This window comes from Rhinolophus sinicus, chromosome 17 (genome assembly GCF_057876585.1).
Source record: "Rhinolophus sinicus isolate RSI-liver-muscle chromosome 17, RSI-T2T, whole genome shotgun sequence".
NCBI classification, from domain to species: domain Eukaryota; kingdom Metazoa; phylum Chordata; class Mammalia; order Chiroptera; family Rhinolophidae; genus Rhinolophus; species Rhinolophus sinicus.
Window position 1 is genome coordinate 62,245,695 of NC_142517.1, and position 18,104 is coordinate 62,263,798.

Below are 18,104 nucleotides of genomic sequence, written 5' to 3' on the forward strand. Positions count from 1 at the left end.
CAGATAGCAGTCTAGTTTCATTGTTTTCCATATGGCTTTCCAATTCTCCCAGCACCATTTATTGAAGAGGCTGTCTTTTCTCCATTGTATGTTTTTGGCTTCTTTGTCAAAAATTATCTGTCCATATTTATGTGGGTTTATTTCTGGGTTCTCATTTCTATTCCATTGGTTTGTGTGTCTGTTTTTATGCCAATACCATGCTGTTTTGATTATTGTTGCCCTGTAGTACAAGCTAAAGTCAGGGAGTATGATACCTCCAGCATTGTTCTTTCTTCTTAGGATTTCTTTGGCTATTCGAGGTATTTTGTGGTTCCATACAAATCTGATGATTGTGCTCAGGTTTTAATAAAAGTTTCTGTGGTAAGTTTCTGGAATATTGCTCTATTTAAAATCTTAATTTTGTCATTTCATATGTGCCATTTTATGTAGGGAGAACTGGTAAAACTAATCAGTATCACAACAGTACTTGATGTATGCCTAATGTGTAAAATAGTAAACATTAATAAAATACAGATTCATGTAGGTACTGTTTAACTCTTTCCACAATTATTTTGTCATCTTTTGGGAAAAGTCACAGGCTAAGGCCAGCTGAGGAGCTAGATTTGAGAAAAGTATGTTTTTCTTTTTTTAAACCTGTTTTTCTCTGAGTAATATGCGTACATAGTTGAAAAAATTAAATAGTGCTAAAATACTTGAAGCCAAACCAGCAGTGGTCTCATTCCCATGTAAATCACTTTAAACTCTCAACTGTTCAGTGTGGATTATACTGCTAAATTTCTAAATAATATGTGTATGTTACTATATATCGTTATCAATTTAAAATACCTATTGATGTTCTTTCGTAATAGGTCAAGGTTTAAGCTCTCTACCACTCTTTCCCTTACATCCATCCTCCTAGTACAGTTATATTACAATAGCTGAGTATTATTTATTGCTGAACTGAATTATATACTATGGTTACATTTCCTTTCTTATACTTTGTTTTTCCTAGAGTTAATTGTCTCATTTTTCACCTGCTTGGCTTTCTTTGACTTCCTGGCTGCCACCTTCTTCTCTCCTACAGCTCTTTTAAATTATTTTTATCTGATTTCCTACTTGGTTAAACTTTTCAGATAATTTATCAGTTCCAATTTTTTTCCCCTCTGGAGATCTCCACCCTACATTTTCTGTCCTTTTCCTCCAGTCAATTTTGTTGATCCTGTGGGCTTGCTGTACAGATGTAGTCTTAGGACTTCCCTTTGCTGGGAATTTCTCTTTTCTTACCTTGATTCTTGTGATGTAGGTGGTGGTGTGCTTTTAATTTCAAATTCTACTTGTTGTCAGCACATGTATGTTTCATGACCTGTAGTAATTAAAGATCACTAACAGCATCCTGCCATACCATATTAAAGATACTGTGAGGCGGCACAGTTGGTCAATGTGTGGTGCTCTTAACAACAAGGTTGCTGGTTCGATCCCCACATGGGCCACTGTGAGCTGCACCCTCCACAACTAGATTGAAACAATTACTTGACTTGGAGCTGATGGGTCCTGGAAAAACACACTTAAAATAAATTTTTGAAAAGCCAAAAAAAAATAAAGGGAAGACCCTAAAAGGAATCAAAACAGGTAGTAGTATACAGCGGATCCAGAGTCAGAATGGAATTGAACTTTTAACAGCAATGTTGAAAGCTACAGGATTGTCAGGGAAAATGATTTTCAGCCTGTGATTTTTTTACCCAACCAAACCATCAAACAACCATTAGGAACAATAAAGGCATTTTCAGATTTATTTAAAAGAAAACCACACACACATAAACACTGTGGATATAAATTTTGCAATACCAATAGGTGTAATTTTAATGATTAGGTTTGATTTTGGAGTCATTTAAATATTTTAAGTGATTGTAAAACAAAATGAAATCAAAATGAGGGAGGAGATCCTTAGAAATAAACAAAAGGAATGAAATGGACCTGTGTCTCATGCTTGTAGCTAAACCACGCAGTGAGGAATTATTTTAATATATTTAAAATATGGCAATATGATTAATTATCTCTATTGGGATATATCTTAAGCACAAAAGAAATATAAACAAATCTTCAACTGCTTTTAGTAAACATAGGATTGATAGATATTATGAAACGATATACATTTGTGATGGATACAGCAAATAAGTATTTGTTAATTCGGGAAACCTGAATTTTTTAGATTAAGAAAATATGGAAATATAAAATCAAAGAAGTTGTATAAATTTGAATTGATAATATCACGACGATTCATGATGTATTTTCTTTCAAACACACACACACACACACACACACACACCCCTACACACCTACCTCTGTCCTGAAAAGGCCTAGAAAGTATAGAATACCTTGTAGTAATGAGCACCCCTAGCACATTATGATTGTGGTCCTTAGAATTTCTCTCACAGGAACAAGGCTGCTTGGGAAAATAGCTGATTCTTGATTAAAGATAGAGAATGTTCAAGACGAACCTGTAACATTTTTCATAAAGCAGGGAAGTAATCTAATACCATTGAGATTGTGTTGAAAAGACCAAGGAGGCTCCGATTAGCCAAAAGTAAAATATTTTGAGTATCAGAAAGGGTACTGTGAGGACTTCTGCTCCTAGCCAAAATGGAGTAGCAGGGCCCAGATTTACCTTCCTACCTATAACAACCAAGAATAGATAAAATACAGTAAACAACAGTTGAAGGCACCAGACATCAAGCAGTGAATGACAGTGATCTCTAGAGATGGGAAAGAAATGAGGTGAGCCCTACGATTGTCTCATCTTATAGCCTCAGAGTTTTCAAGATGCAACACAGGTAGAGGGGACTAAGGTATAAGGTAGAGCCCATAGCCTCCCTGAGTTGAGAAGACAGAACTGAAAGTCCAGGAAGACCAAGGCAAATAGAGTTTATAGGATGGAATACCAGAAAGGAGAGACCTGTATATATATAGAGAGAAACCTGGAGCTCCTCAAAGGGTTTCCTTGAATATTCAGCAGAGTTCTGATCAGTTTGAAGAAACTGCCCAAGGCTAGAGAAAATCTCGTCCAAAAGGGTGGGAGGGAACAGTGTCTGGCACTTATGCAGGGCTGAGAATAGTGTCTGTTTCCCTAGCCAGACGGGAAAAACTCAGAATTCATGGAGCGTTATATAGGGTATTCAGGAGAATCTTGCCTCAGTCATGGAGATTAATTGACCATAGACTTAATTCTGCTCCAGACCTACCTAACACATCATAAAAGCGAGATCCAAGAGGATTAAACTTTCCATATAACTTAGCCGCATACCAGAACAACGGGCAAGAAGATTAATAGGAATACAAAAATATCCAGTATCAACAAAGTCAAATTATGTCTGGGATACAAACAAAGATTGCCAGGTAGACAAGGAAGCAGGAGAACACAACCACTAATGAGGAGAACAATTACTAATTGAAACACCCATAACTGACCCAGACGTTAGAATTAGCAGAAAATGACATTAACGCATTATTGTAACTGTATTCTATATATTCAGAAGTAGAGACATGGAAGATATACAGAAGACTCAAATTGAACATCTAGAGATGAAAACTACAGTGTCTGAGAAGGAAAATACACAGATAGGATCAATGTCAAATTAGAAATTGCAGAAGAAAAGATTAGTGAATTTATTTGTAGGGATTGGAATAGAAACTATCCAGAATGAAAAAGAGGTGAAAGAATACACACATGAGAAAGAAGATACGTTACTTGACAACTTATAAGAAATATAATATTAATACATGGACAGTTGGAGTCCCTGAAGGAGAGGAGAGAGTGAAAGAAATAAAATTATTGAAAGAAATAATGGCTAAAAACTTCACAATTATTAAAAACTGTAAACCCACTGATTAAGGAAACTCAGTGAATCCTAGTCACAAAAATATGAAGAAAACTACACCATGGTACATTATAACCAAACTACTCAAAACCAGTTGTAAAGAGAAATTCTTAAAAATACCAGAGAAAACACATGTTATACGCAGAGGAGCAAAGATAAAAGGTGATGTCAAATCCTCATTGGCAAAATACAATACAAGTCAGAGACATTGGAAGAATAGCTTTAAAGTACTCAAAGAAAGAAACAGTTAACTTTGAATTCTGTACCTGGCAGAAATACTTTTCAAAAACAGTGGTGAAATAAAGATGTGTTCAGGCATACAAAAACAGAATTACACGTCACCACCAGACCTGCACTACAAGTAATGTTCAAGGGTATCCTTTAGACAGAAGTAAAATAATGCCCTGGATTACTTTGAAGCAAATCCCAGACATCAGTTATTTCGTTTATAAATACTTCAGAAAGTGCCTCTAAAAGATAAAGACTTTTAAACTTAAACCAAAATAGTGTTATGTACCTTAAGAAATTAACAGTTAATACCAAGCATCTAATCAACATCCATCAATTTTTCACCCCAGGCTTTAGCAGCCTTTGATGGTCTTTGCCTAGATCCATTGCTAGGAATTGCAGTGATCATTCTGTCATACTTTCTGCTTTTATTAGCTCGTAGGTCATTCTAAAGAAGAGCTTATCCTCAATAAGTTTTTGGTTTTCCTGAATTACTAATCATACAGGAAAGAGAAATACTTGATTCTCTTCCTTTGTTTTCAAAATAAAGTGTTGGTTCTTTAGCATCTTCTAAAGGGACCAGTAGAATGTGAGTGTGCTTTAATATTATTAAGAACTTACAGTGTTTAACATAATATTTCGATTTATTTTAACTATTACTCTCTGTCTTTAAAAAAACACGACTCTGCTGTATAGTTGACATAAAATGTACAATTTGATGTTTTGATATATTTATATTCTGTGAAAACACCACTGTAATTAAGTTAGTGAACATATTTATCTCTCCCCAAACTTCCCTGGTATACCTTTGTAGTCCCTTTCCCCACCCCTCTCCTGTCTCCAAGCTACTTAAAATCTGTATTCTGTCACCACTGATTAGTTTGCATAAATGGAATCATACAATATGTGTTACTTTTTGCCTGCTTTCTTTCAGTGAGCTTAATCATTTTGAGATTCATTTATGCTGTTGTATGTATGAGTAGTTCATTCTGTTTCATTATTGAGTAGTAGCCTATTGTATGGATAAACCACAATTGGTTGATCCATTAACCTGTTCAAAGTAATTTGGGTTGGGTTGTTTCCGGGTTTTAGTGATTGGAAAGAAAGCTCTCATGGAGAGCTCTTAACGGATACATATTTCCTTTTCTTTGGGATAAATATCTAGGAGCAGAATGGTTGGGTTGTAGAGCAGGTGTAGAGTTAAGAAGCCATCACCTGTTTGCCAAAATGGGTTGTATCATCAGCGATGTATGGAGTTTCAGCTCCTCCGCGTCCTTGTCAGCAGTCGTGTGGGTGGTCATTGTCATTTGACCTGTTCTAAGGAGCAGGTAACAGTGTGCCGTTATTATGTTAATTTGCATTTTTCTAATGACTAAAGTTGAGTGCATCGTTTCACATGCTTATATGTATATCCGTCTGCACATCCACTTTAGTGAAGTCTGTTTAAATATATTCTTGTCTCACAGCTGACTTACCGTTTTGTACATGTTTTCTCTTTTATTTTGGAGTGTTTCTATTGTGTGTCGTTAAAATGCACTAATGTTTTCTACATTATCTAATCTGTTAATCCACTCAGCATACTTTTCATCTGAAAAGTTGTATTTTTCATCTCTTAAGTGTTTGATTTGCCTTTTTTTTTTCATGTTTCCTACCTGTCCTCATGGTTCTACTTTCCTGTACTTTTTGACTATGTGGATATATTTGTAACATGTTTTCATGCCCTTGTCCCTGTTTGTCATCTTTGTCATTTCTAGGTGATTTTGATTGATGTCATTGATTTTTCTCTTTCTCATGGGTAGTCTTTTCCTACTTCTTTTGCACTTGGTAGCTATTGATTGAATGTCAGGTGTTGTGAATTTTACCTTGTTTGGCATTTGAGTTTTTTATATATCTTTTTTAACAAGTATAATTTTGTACGGTTTTAATGTGTAAAATTCTGACATTGTTGTTGGATATAGTTAAGTTACTTGGAACGCGTTTGCTTTTACGTTTCATTGGGCTGGACCAGAACGGCCTTTAATGTAGGGCTAATTTAGCATCACTGCTGAGTCAGTACCCTTCTGATATCCTCTATAGTTGGAGTTTTTTTCTATTTCAGCAGTCAGAACAAACTATTCCTTGACCTTTGTGACCCTCTGAAATTGTTCTGCATGCTCCTTGAAGGTGGTTCCTTTTCCAGCTTTGGATCTTTTCCTCACACATCTGCACTGATCAGTACTAAGCTAAGACTCACGGAGACTCTGCTGCAGATTTTTGGTGTTCTCTCGTGTTGATCTTTCCTCTTCAGTACTCTGCGTGGCGGATTCTAGGTGTCTTGGCCTCCCTGGTTCTGAACTCCGTCTCCTCCACTGAGGAAGCCTCCAGGCCCTGTTTGGGTTCACCCGCCCTGTGCTGCAGCCTGGAAACTGTCCAGGCAATAAACGGAGGCGGTCAGAGGACTAATGTTTCGGTTCTTTTCTGAAGGATCATTGCCTGTGCTGCCTGTCGTCCCATGGCTGAAACCCATTATTTTAAGTATTTTTATCTGCTGTTTTAGTCGTATAGGGTGAGAGGATAAATTATTGCTCCATCATGGCTTGATGAATAAGTGTACTGCCTAGGACTCTCAAGGATGTAATGGAAGCCACCTTAGTGGGCTGCCTTTGGAGAGAGCTATTTTCCTTTGCCTACACAAATTAATGGATGCTTTAAAGGTGGTGTTCAAGCAGTAATCCTTTGTCGTCACTGGTTGCAGGACAGGTTGGGAAGGTCAGGAAGCCTCAATCTTCTATCTTTGAGGGTTTAGGAGGGAAGTATTAAGGCATCCTGATAACATTTTTATGGTTATTTCCCCTGATATATTATGACTATCCTATCACTACTCCACACAGAGGGAAGAGGGAAATGACCCAGCATGCCCAGTTCCTTTTTCCGACCTGACCTTTTTAGTGCACCATGCAGTGTCAGGCCTCTCAGTGAGTTTTACCTCATCAAGTGATACTTAATTGCAGTAGATTATAAAACTAGAGATTTCTGAAACAGTTCCTCATCAGGAAAGGTTGAAGGCAGCACAAACTTCAGAGTTTTAAAAATGATTTTCAAAAAGGTCCATCCTTATTTCCTTTTAAGTGGGGTGACTCGTGTTTGGCTATTGAACTCCCTTGTCCTAGAATTGCTTTATTAACAGTCTTTTATTTTTAGTTATTCAAGCGAAGAAATGTTGCTACAGCAGAAGAAGAAACAGAAGAGGAAGTTATGTCAGATGGAGGCTTCCATGAGGCTCAGATTAATAACATGGAGATGGCACCAGTAAGTAAGATAATGAAAGGAACTCTTACTAGTGTTTCTCTGATGAAGATACCAGGTTTAGATCTCTTTTTGTGTTTTTAAAAAAGGTTATGTGGCTATAAAAAGTACTTGGCATTTCATTTTTTAAAAAAAAACCATATATACTTACTTCTCATAGTTTATTAAATGTTTATTATATTTTAAATAACATGCAGTTAAACAGGATTAAGTAAATTATGAAGATTAATCCAGGTATTAAAATTTACAAAGATAATTATAAAATAAAATTATTCCTTCAAAGTTGAATAACAAGGGATACTTGCAAGGAAATCCTAATTTGTTGCTCATTTCAGTTACAAAATTGGACATTTTTATATGATTTAAAAAATTGGTTTCATATCACAGCTATTGGAATTTTCTATTATAACTCATTTTGTAACTGTCTTGAGGTTATACAGATAGATAAAAATTATGCTTTATATGGATTACACCTGTCTAGATTTCCAGTTTGTTGTAATAAATTTGATGTTTTAATAGATCATACATGGTTTTCACAAAAAAGAAAATTCACTATTCCTTTATCTGAGTCGCCTATTTTCTTCCCCGAGTAGCAAACACTGTTACTAGATTTTTATTCCTTTTAAGAAAATAAATTCCCCCCTCGTTTTTTTTTCATGGTGGCAAATTATGCACAGTATTTTATAGATTTTTTCTTTCTTTCACTTTAGAGGGCTCCAGTTTTTATGGACCAGTTTTCTTTTGGAATTAGGAGAGCAGTTGAAAATCCTTTTGGAATTGATACAGACATTGTTGCCAATACTATCATTTTATGGTGAATTTTTCTAGGCCCTTCAGGAAGTTGAGCTGTTCCTTTTTTTTTTAAGTTCATGTTGAAGTTATTTTTAGTCAGGGTTCTACCGAGGAAACAGAACCAATGGATGGGGGGGAGCGAGGGAGGGAGGGAGGGAGGGAGGGAGATTGATTGAGTGACTGACTGACCGACTGACTGACTGACATGAAGGAATTGGCTCATGCAATTGTTGGAGCTGGTAAGTCCAAAATCCATAGGGCAAGCCAGTGGGCTGGAAGTTCAGCTGAGAGTTGATGTTGTAGTTTTGAGACTGAATTCCTTCTTCTGGACACCTCAGTCTTTGCTCAACTGACCGAATGAGGCCCACCCAAACTTTGGAGGATAATTTGCTTCCCTCAAGTGTACTGACTTAAACTGTTAAGTCACATCAAAGAAAATACCTTCATGACAACATCTAGACTGGTGTTTGTGCAAACAACAGCTAACCAACTTGACATATAAAATTAACCATCCTAGTGCATTCTTTGTCAATTTGGCATCCGCACAGCTCCTTAAACCACACTGAGTCTCAGATGAAGACAGTAACAAAGTGATACGTCCACGTAGCGTGATACTATGCTATAACTATCTTGCATGCAACTTACAGCGTACCAGCCTTTTCCCCAGAAGAGGCTGCAAAGTTCTCGGGTGTTCACTCCTCACCCTGATATAAAAATTAAATATTATGATGTTAATAATAAAGTTAATGATACTTAAATACTATGAAGGTAAAGTCATATATCTTATGTTGTAAGGGGATAAGAAAGGGAAAAAACAAATATATATATAAAACATATTCATAACAGAATTATATAGTTACCTTTGTTTGCTCAGGCATCAGTCTTACAAGTTTCAAAATTTGTATTTTTCTGACTTAAGAGCAGAATGCTTCATTCTCCCCATGGAGATTCTTAACTGTTAGGTATTGCTTACCATCCAGTATTTACAACTCTCCAGCTTTCTCCACAATTCATCTTGTTGACTGTAACTCTTCATGAAATGGTAAGAATTTACTTCATTGACAAATGATCCTGAGAAGAGAGTTAACTACTAATAATGGGGATGGGTTGTAGTGGGAAATGGAAAGCTCAAATAAAGCAAGAAAATAGTGGGAAACTGAAAAGTTCTAATATAGCAAAAAAAGAGAAATTTTAAATTAAGAGTCAGTTGTTGAATTTAGCAGTGGCTGGAATCTGTGATTTATACAAGATTATACTCATTCAGTAAATATTTGTTGAGCATCTACTGTATGTCAGCTATTAGTGATAGAATGGTAAGATAGATGGGGTCTTTGACTTTCAGAGAGCTTACAGTGTCCTGGGGGAACCTGGGCAATAAACAAATAAGCAAGAATCCTGGACACAGGATTAAAATAGAGAAATGGGGTAGACATGGAGTGGCTGCTCTAGATTCAGAGGTCTTGAAAAGCCGTACACAATTCTCATTTGATCTGAATGATAAGGAGTCGCTAGCCCTTGGATCAAAGCAAGGAGAAGAATAATAATAAACACTTTGTCTTAGTATTTACTATTAAGATTACTACTTTCTCACTGTGGTGAGCTTTCTAATGATAGACAAAGAATTGGGCTTTATCACATATTAATCATCTCAGACATTCCTACACATATATTGTCTGTGACTCTTAGATAAATATGACTAACTTAATAACTTGGTTGCAATTTATACTATTTTTGTTTTCCTTTGAATTCAAGTTAAAATTTCATTATACTTGCTTTTTGTTTGTGATCCCAGGGTGGTGTTATTACTTCCGACATGATCGAAATGATATTTTCCAATAGCCCAGAGCAACAGCTTTCAGCAACACAGAAATTCAGAAAACTGCTTTCAAAAGGTGAGTTCTGAATATGTTAAGTATGTTTTTCCATTTATTTACAAAGTATTACTTTCCCATAGCCTGTTTTTCACACCACAGATAACTTGGCTTCAGAGTGTCTATCAGCAGAATACAAGGATGCATACAGAGATGTGTGTAATTATGAGCCATAGCTAACTTCTGGGTTTCCTTATTCTGTGACCAGAAAGCAGCATTATTTTCATTTCTGAGCTATCTTGTAAAAGTCCTTAAAGTGATAAGAACAGTAGTCGGTATTTCATGTTAATTCATATTGAGAAACTCCACTCTTTTTAAGGAAAACTTTAAAAGTATTACTTGAAATAACAATGATTGTTGATTTTAATGTTGGCAGTTTATCACTGAAATTAAGTATGGATGTATTGGTGGTTAGAGTAACTACCTTTTGTATAATTAGGGTAGAATGCAATATGATACTTCTTGCCATCTGGGCAAGTAAAAAGAACTCTGGAACTCTGAATCATATTAAAATATCAATAGTAAATACTTAACACAGCTGACCCCACAGTGGTAAGTTACAGTTGTTTGGAGTTATTAGAGGTAAATTAATATATTCCTTGAGGTTCACTGGAATAAAAACCTACCACCATAACAAAAAAAAATGTTTTTTTGCATAACTTATTAAATATTTGAAGGCCACTGTCATGTGTACCTTCCCCACCTCTCAAAAAATCTTTTGCCTCTTTTCAGCATACTGAGCCTAGTGGGTTTCTCACATAATGTACCTTTTTAAGGCCTTAGAGTGGTGAAAGGGCCTTAGATTGGTGCAAAAGTAATTGCGGTTTTTGCAATTATTTTTAACCTTTTAAACCTAAGTTACTTTTGCACCAACCTAATAGTAGAGTGGTGAAAACTGCTTTCCTGTGTGTATTCTAGTTTGCCAGCCACCAACGTGATGCATAGTACTGCAGCTGCGTTCTTACTACTCTCGGTAGTAAGAGATTGCCTTCCTTGTCCTGAGACTGTACATTCTAATAGGATAGTATCAGTTATCTTAGTAGGCATGGCATAGTTATGTTTCATTGTATTTGTAGTTATCTGAATTCCCTAGCCCTTTTCCTCATGAACTGTTTTTAAGTTTTGTCTGAGAAGTCATGTGGATTTACTTTCAAATTGCTTTTTTAAAAATTCAGTGGCTGAGTTTTGCTTTAAAACCCTTTTGCTTTATTGCCAACTTTGGCTTATTGTTGTTCTTTCTATATGTTGTTTCTGTAATCTAGCATATTAATACTTCATCTTTATTATAGTATCACATTTATTGGTTGTGTTTATCTGAATGTTTGATAAAAATGTTGAACCAGGGAAAGAACATGTCATTAGAGCTCTCTCCAAATTTACATTGAACCATTAGTCACCTCTTTCAATAAGGCCATTGACTTGGCTAAGGATTCCTAGTTGTTACTGTAATCTAGCTACCATGTTTCTTGCATTGCTACATGAATATCATCAAAAATTTTGTTAAATCTCTTGTTGAAATTACCTTGCTGATTGTTCAGGACATTTCCTAGCCACCCAACAAGATTCTACTGAATGACTTCATTTATAAGATACTCTATTGTCGTAAATAAAAATGAGATTAATTTGGCAAGTCGTCTTTAGTGAATTCTTGCTGGCTCCTACTTAACACTCCAACTGCAAAATTCAATCCTGCAAGCACACCCAGAATCTCCTAATGCCATTTTATGTTTTTCTTTTGTTTTTTAAGACAACTTATGTTAAAAAAACAAAAAAACCCAGATGAACAATAATCCCATATACAGAATAAGGGCTAGAAGGAAGTATATGAAAATAGTAACAGTGGTTGTCTTTGGATGAGTTTCTCTCTACTTTCTAAGTTTCTAAAATAGTACAGGTGATGATTTTAACTTTTATGAATTCTGCCCATCGTTTCCATGTTAAGGCTTACCTCATTGTGAAATCCTTCAAACTACCCTACTCTCAAAGTAACCAAGCTCAACTTTACATTTTTTTCTTTTTTTTTAGATTTCCAACATGAAAGAGATGCTAAAATGGAAGGAGGGATATCATGAAGTAATTTTGAGTTATAAAGTCTTTGCATTGAAATTAAAGGATTGTTTTTCTTTTTTCCTTTTATTTTATGGGGAGACAGAACCTAATCCTCCTATTGATGAAGTCATCAGCACACCGGGAGTAGTGGCCAGGTTTGTGGAGTTCCTCAAACGAAAAGAGAATTGTACACTGCAGGTGCGAAGCCTTTTCATTTCTTGCCTCAGATCTAATTCCCTTTGCTAATTTATATTTTGTATACCGAGTTGTTACTTTTTTAATCTATATGAAGGGTTAATTTTTTGATAATATTTCTGACAATCACGTTGCAAATTTCTTTTCATAGTTTTGTTAACTATGGCCCTTGGTTTTGCTCTGTAGAATTCTTGGCATTGTTACTCGTGTAAAAAATGATTTTATGATAATTATGGAGAATACTTGCATAATAGGGAATTGTTTGCAGTAGAGTAGCCATTATAGATAGGACCTAAGTTTGGGCTACTCAAATTTGGTTTTGAAGTATTTTTAGATTCTACTTGTTGGGTTTCTCAGGGCTGTGTAACATGGGCGCTGGGTCAGAGACTCAGCTAATCCCCAAACCTAGTCCTGATTAATCCTCTCCCTGACCCCAAAAGAGCTGACACAGCGATAGGCTTGTCAGTAATCTCAGTGTTTTCTGCTATGTTAATTTAGTCTGTCAATACTGTTGTATATAGGGGTTCTAAGAGGAAATTCTATAACTTCTGGATTGTGTAGTTTTCACAGTAAAAAGAACCATTGTCAACTGACTCTCATCCTGAGAGTTATTTAGAAATTTTAAAATACTATTTTGTTCCTGAATAAAGTTGTATTTTTGGTAAACTGGTAATTTTTCAATAGTTAGACTTCCTTGGAGTAACCAGCTGAATTAATTTCTGTATTCTTTATCAAATATCTGTGATACCTAAATTCTCACTTGTAGGATCTAATCTGAAGGTCTCAGGTCCGGTAAAGAAACTCTGCAACTATAGAAATTGGCTAGGTGCCAAGTAGATCTCAAAATGGGGTAATTTTTCCAAGTAAATATTTGCCAGTAACAAGTTAATCATAAAGATAACTCACCCCCTTGTTTGCTTTGCCTTCCTCAAAGGCAGTAGGGTTGGGACATTTCATAAATGCCAGCTCTGTCCCCAGGTTCCTTACTGTCCAGAGCATTGTACATAATTCATAAGACTTGATGCTTTGTCTTGATATTTTCTCTCCTTTCCTCCCACCCCATCTTTCTCCTTTTTTCACTCTCTTTGTTGCGGTGATGAGTTCCTTCCAGAGGAAAAACAAGAAATCCAGAGAAGGTAGAGTACTTCAGTGTCCCATCAGTTTTTCTTCTCCAGTTTGACATTTACTAATCCCCAAGTTCATTTGAATTAAGATTCTGTTTTGCTAGCTGCCTCCTGGATTGTAATTCTGGTCCCCATCTAAGGCCAGGATCACCAGACATCTGAAAAATAATCAGGTTCACCTACAGAGCAAGGAAAGAAAGACTTTTCTCAGAAAAAAAGGAAATCCAGACAACCAACACTGCAGAGAACAGAGCCTGAGCCCCTAAGCAACCTGCCAAGAGAACCAGAGGAACCAAATGAAGAGCCTTACTGCAGTTTATCATTTGAAAAGCTTTGTAGGAAAAGGGAGGTAGGGAAAACTATCATTTTGTTCATGTGAAAATATGTTTCTGTCCTATCTCTGATAAGGAGAGTAGTTCCAAGATACTGGTTTTACTCCTGGATCTAGCAGTTTTTAATAAGTGGTTGCAGAGGTCCAGTTTGTTAATGTGTTCAAGAAAGATGGTGTAACCTCGTAGGCCTGGAATGAAAAGTCAGAGAAATGGGTGTTTCCGCCTCTCTACGTTCTCCAGTACTCCCTAAAGAACATATGTTCTCTCAGACAGTACCCTCACCTGGCTAACACATGCAAATTCTACATCATTTTTTAATCTAATCCTAGAACTTGTATCTTTAACATATCTGAAGATGAACGCCTTCAGAAATCTCATTTGCTTCTATCTAAATTCTCAGAGTCCACCCTTGTGTGAACTGAACTGGTAATTAGGCTGAAAGCTTGAGAAATGATTCCTCTGGAAGTGACCACCTTATGATTTTCATCTTAGCGGCCCAAAGACTCTGAGAAATAACCAACCTGTTTATTATCTAAAGGTCATCTCCAGCTTTTCTTCTGTGTACATTTAAGTACAACATGGTGTTTTTTCTCCAGTGTGACTAATGGGTAATCTTGACCACCCCAGAAGCAGGAGAAGCAAGTGTATTGAGGGAGACCTTAGGGCCAAAAGGCTTCATGCTCAAATTAGATGTGCTCTGGGAAGCTTGGAGTGTACTCCTTCTGTCTTCTTGGAGAGCATTAGGATGTAAGTTGTCCCGGATACTTGTACCTGCTTACTAGAAAGTTGAGTAGTGTGTCTTTGGAATGGGGCTTTTGCCAGAAAGAGAGTAGTAATATATGGTCATAATAGCTAAACTGACTAATAAATCCTGTGGACAAACTTACTTGTTCATTCCAGAGGTAAAGAGCAGTGAATCCTCGTGAAGAGTCTCTTTACTTCCTTTCCTGCTTTCCTTATCCCCAGATCCATGAGGTGCTTCAAACCAGGGAGCTAAAAAGGCCTGCTTTGGGTAGTGTTACCCAGATGCTTGTTTGCCCTCAAATGAGATGAACATGGGTGGAATCTAGCATTTGGAAGCAAGCAGTGCCATTTGGCTAAGAGCATTCTCATGCTCACTGACAGGTAGGCCTCAGATACAGTTGAGCCCTTGGCATGAGATTGGTCTGCCTTATGGTATATTTCCTATTTCCTGTGCCGGCTGGTTGGTTATTTGAGTCCAGGCCCAGCATCTTTGTACTGTCCTTTGCAGTGCAGAGATACTACATTCTCAAACCTTATAGAAGCTTATGAAAATATTTAGAAATAAATTGCCTCCTAGTTCCAATCATTAGATAACTCCTTTTAAAGTCATAAATCTGAAGTGGTTTAGTTTCCTCATTCCTGCCTTTCTTGTCCCTTCTAAAAGCTTAATGTGATAAACTGCAGTAAGCCTTCATCCTCCTACGTCTTTTCCCATCTTCCTTGATCCCTCTGCCTTTCTTGAAAGGTTGCTCAGATGACTCAGGCACTGTTCTCTGCAGAGTTTGATATCTGGGTTTATTTTTCTGATGTGAGCCTTTCTTTTCACTTGCTCTCCAGGTGAGCCTGGCATTTGCTAGGAACCAGAGTGGACCCGGCAAAGTGGCCAGCAACAGAGTCCTGATGCAAATGGAGAAAGGGAACCAGGCGTACCTCAACCTGGAGTGGGAAACTTGATAGGAGGTCAGAAGTATTTCAGCTTTGGATTTTCATTTTCCTTATTTAAGGAACTGAGCATCAGAAGGTAGAGACTGAGAAAGGGAAGAGAGAAAATATCAAATCTTTAGTGTGCCCTTCAGATTTCAATTGTAGCCTTATTTAGCAAGTTCTGGATAGTGAAAAATAATGGAATTACAATTTATAAGCAAGCACAGTTGCATGATAGGTTGTTTCCTTGCATGATGCCTTTTTTGGAACACTAAGAATACAGTAGTTTAAAACAACAAAGAGGAAGTAAAGATGGTGGTTATTTTGGCTACCATTACTTTAGGTAGTACCATGTCTCAGATTTTTTTTTCATGTCTTTATGTTACTGATTTGGTTTTGAGTCACATGGTTACTTAAATTACTTTTTTCTGGCCATTTCTGTCATAACTTTATGCAGTTGTTTTGGATATCAACTCTGGGCTTTCCCATATCACAACTCTCTCTCATGTTAAATTCTAATCCGGAACCCAAGGCCGAAACAGTAAAAAGAACAAAAAATAACATGATTGCAATACCCAGTGAAAGAGAAATTACATACTTCACAGCACAACCAGTTTTTAAAAGCATACTTAATATTAAACACATTTGACAGTTGCTTCTTCCAGTACTTTAATGGGCCTATACTCATGGAGTTGTAATTTTTTCCTTCTCATTCTCCTTCATACATATATACATATATATCACACACGTACACACAAGTATAGAAAATTACACAAATATAGCTTGATGAGTTTTTATAAGGTAAACATTAATCAGCCATGTGTGTGCATGAATGTGATTGTGTCCAGTGGCCTTCCCATTATAGTTATTCATGTGTTTTTGTCCCCAGTAATGGCAGAACTAATTTCTGGTTTCCATTCTTACTAAGAGAGACCTTGAATCTTCTTTCCATTCAGAGGTTATCATCATTGTGTACTTCTTAGTAGTAAACATAACTCTGGTACATCTTCTTTTGCTGAGACGTCCAGATTTCCAATATTCTTCCATTCATGTTTAGGCTATTATTCACTTATTCCTAATTTTCCTAATCACTGTCACTCTTATTTTATTTTGGTTCTCCATTTTATTCACTTCAGTACCATCTGGAATTCCCTCTCATTTTCTGTGAGACTGTTAGTCATTAGACAAATAGCAGTTTGAACTCTGGCAGCAATTAGTATTCGAATTTCTTCTTTTTGATAACTAATGTATCCTTTATCTGCTCAGGCTTTGTTCCATTTCTTGTGCATTAAAGTCACACTGCAATTCGTTTTCTCTTTGATACAGTTTGGTATATGTGCTGCTCTTAACACATTCCTTACAGATTGCTTTTCACTCACGATTTTCATTTCTTTGACTTGGTCTCTGCAGTATCTGACGACTCTTTGTTGAACTCTGAGCCTGCCTTCTGGTAGGAAAGTTTGCTTTTGTACTCACGTCATCCATCTCTGTTTTACAAATTTTCCTAGTAAGCGAAAGAAACTACATTTTAGGTTAACTGTTTTCTTTTTGGTATCTACTAAATGATCTGGCATATTGTTATTTGAAATTTCTGGCCCTAGATACCAAAACTACAGTTGAAAGTTTCTTGTCAGTCTTATACTTATGTTTCAGAGAGGAAACTATGAAAGAGGAAGCCAAAGAGGCTGGCTTCATAGGGATATTTGATGAGGAGGCTATAATGTAGTTCTCTTTGACTGGCTGGGTAACATTACTCAAATCATTAGTCAGATTGTTGGATCTTTTTATAATAGTTTCCTCATTGATAAACGAGAAAAGTCAGACTTCCCTGCGTCGTTGTGAGAAACACCTGAGAGTATGTGAAAAATGCTTTGAAAATAGGAAGTTACTGTACAAATGTAAAGTTTCAATTCAGACTGATTGAAAAGGGTTTGAGCATTGATTTAATTATGTTTATGAGTTTATATTTTGTGATAGTGTTTAAAAGTCTCCTGAACTTCTCTTATAACCAAAAAGTTCTCAGATAGAAAATATGTTCCATTTAACTTTTAATTAAATTTAACATTTAATTATGCTCCTGGTCTGGACTTCATTCCTGCTGTAATATCAGTGTCCAGTGTGGCTGCCAGACCACTTTATCTCACTTTTTATAGGTTCACATTTGTAGGTTCAAAAGAACCTCTTTAAGGGTCTCCTGCTATGAATTTGCTATTCATATGGCTTTGGAGTGTGTTAATCAGCATGTCTTCCTGTTTCTTCCATCTTCCCTCACTCTCATGATTGATGTTTCAGTTTTTCATAAGACAACTGCCTTTCATTTGACCCAAAAGCTTAGAGGAGTCACAGCTCCATTTTTTGATGACTTTTTATTGATCTCTCATTGAAGGGCATACCGCTGAATTTTTTTTTTTTTTTTTCATATGTGCTTCATTAAAGGATAAATAGAAGACAAAATGGGAGAAGAAAACAAAACTAAAGTTTAAGAATTCTTAACTCAAATAGAATTGTAAGAGTTCACTCTTGGATTTTAAGAGCTCATTCCTAGATTTCTCCATAATAGGTTAGAGTCAAGTTACTATAGAGATGGGTAGAATTAGTAATGTGCTACATTCTTCATTGGCCCTAATTTTCTTCATACCTTCTGTTTAATAGTTTATCAACCTTTAAGAATGCTGTTTTAAAAAAGTCTTACTTCTGTGCCTTGGT

General features: G+C 36.3%; 1 protein-coding gene across 1 annotated transcript in view; it reads left to right on the forward strand.

Moving 5' to 3' along the window:
• The window catches only part of KPNA1 (karyopherin subunit alpha 1), a 57,801-nt gene that overhangs the window by 17,889 nt on the left and 21,808 nt on the right, over positions 1–18,104 (forward strand). The window contains exons 3-5 of the mRNA XM_019714016.3: positions 7,263–7,370; positions 9,952–10,051; positions 12,183–12,277. Of these exons, the coding sequence (XP_019569575.2) occupies positions 7,263–7,370; positions 9,952–10,051; positions 12,183–12,277 (303 nt within the window). The remainder of the gene's footprint in view (positions 1–7,262; positions 7,371–9,951; positions 10,052–12,182; positions 12,278–18,104) is intronic.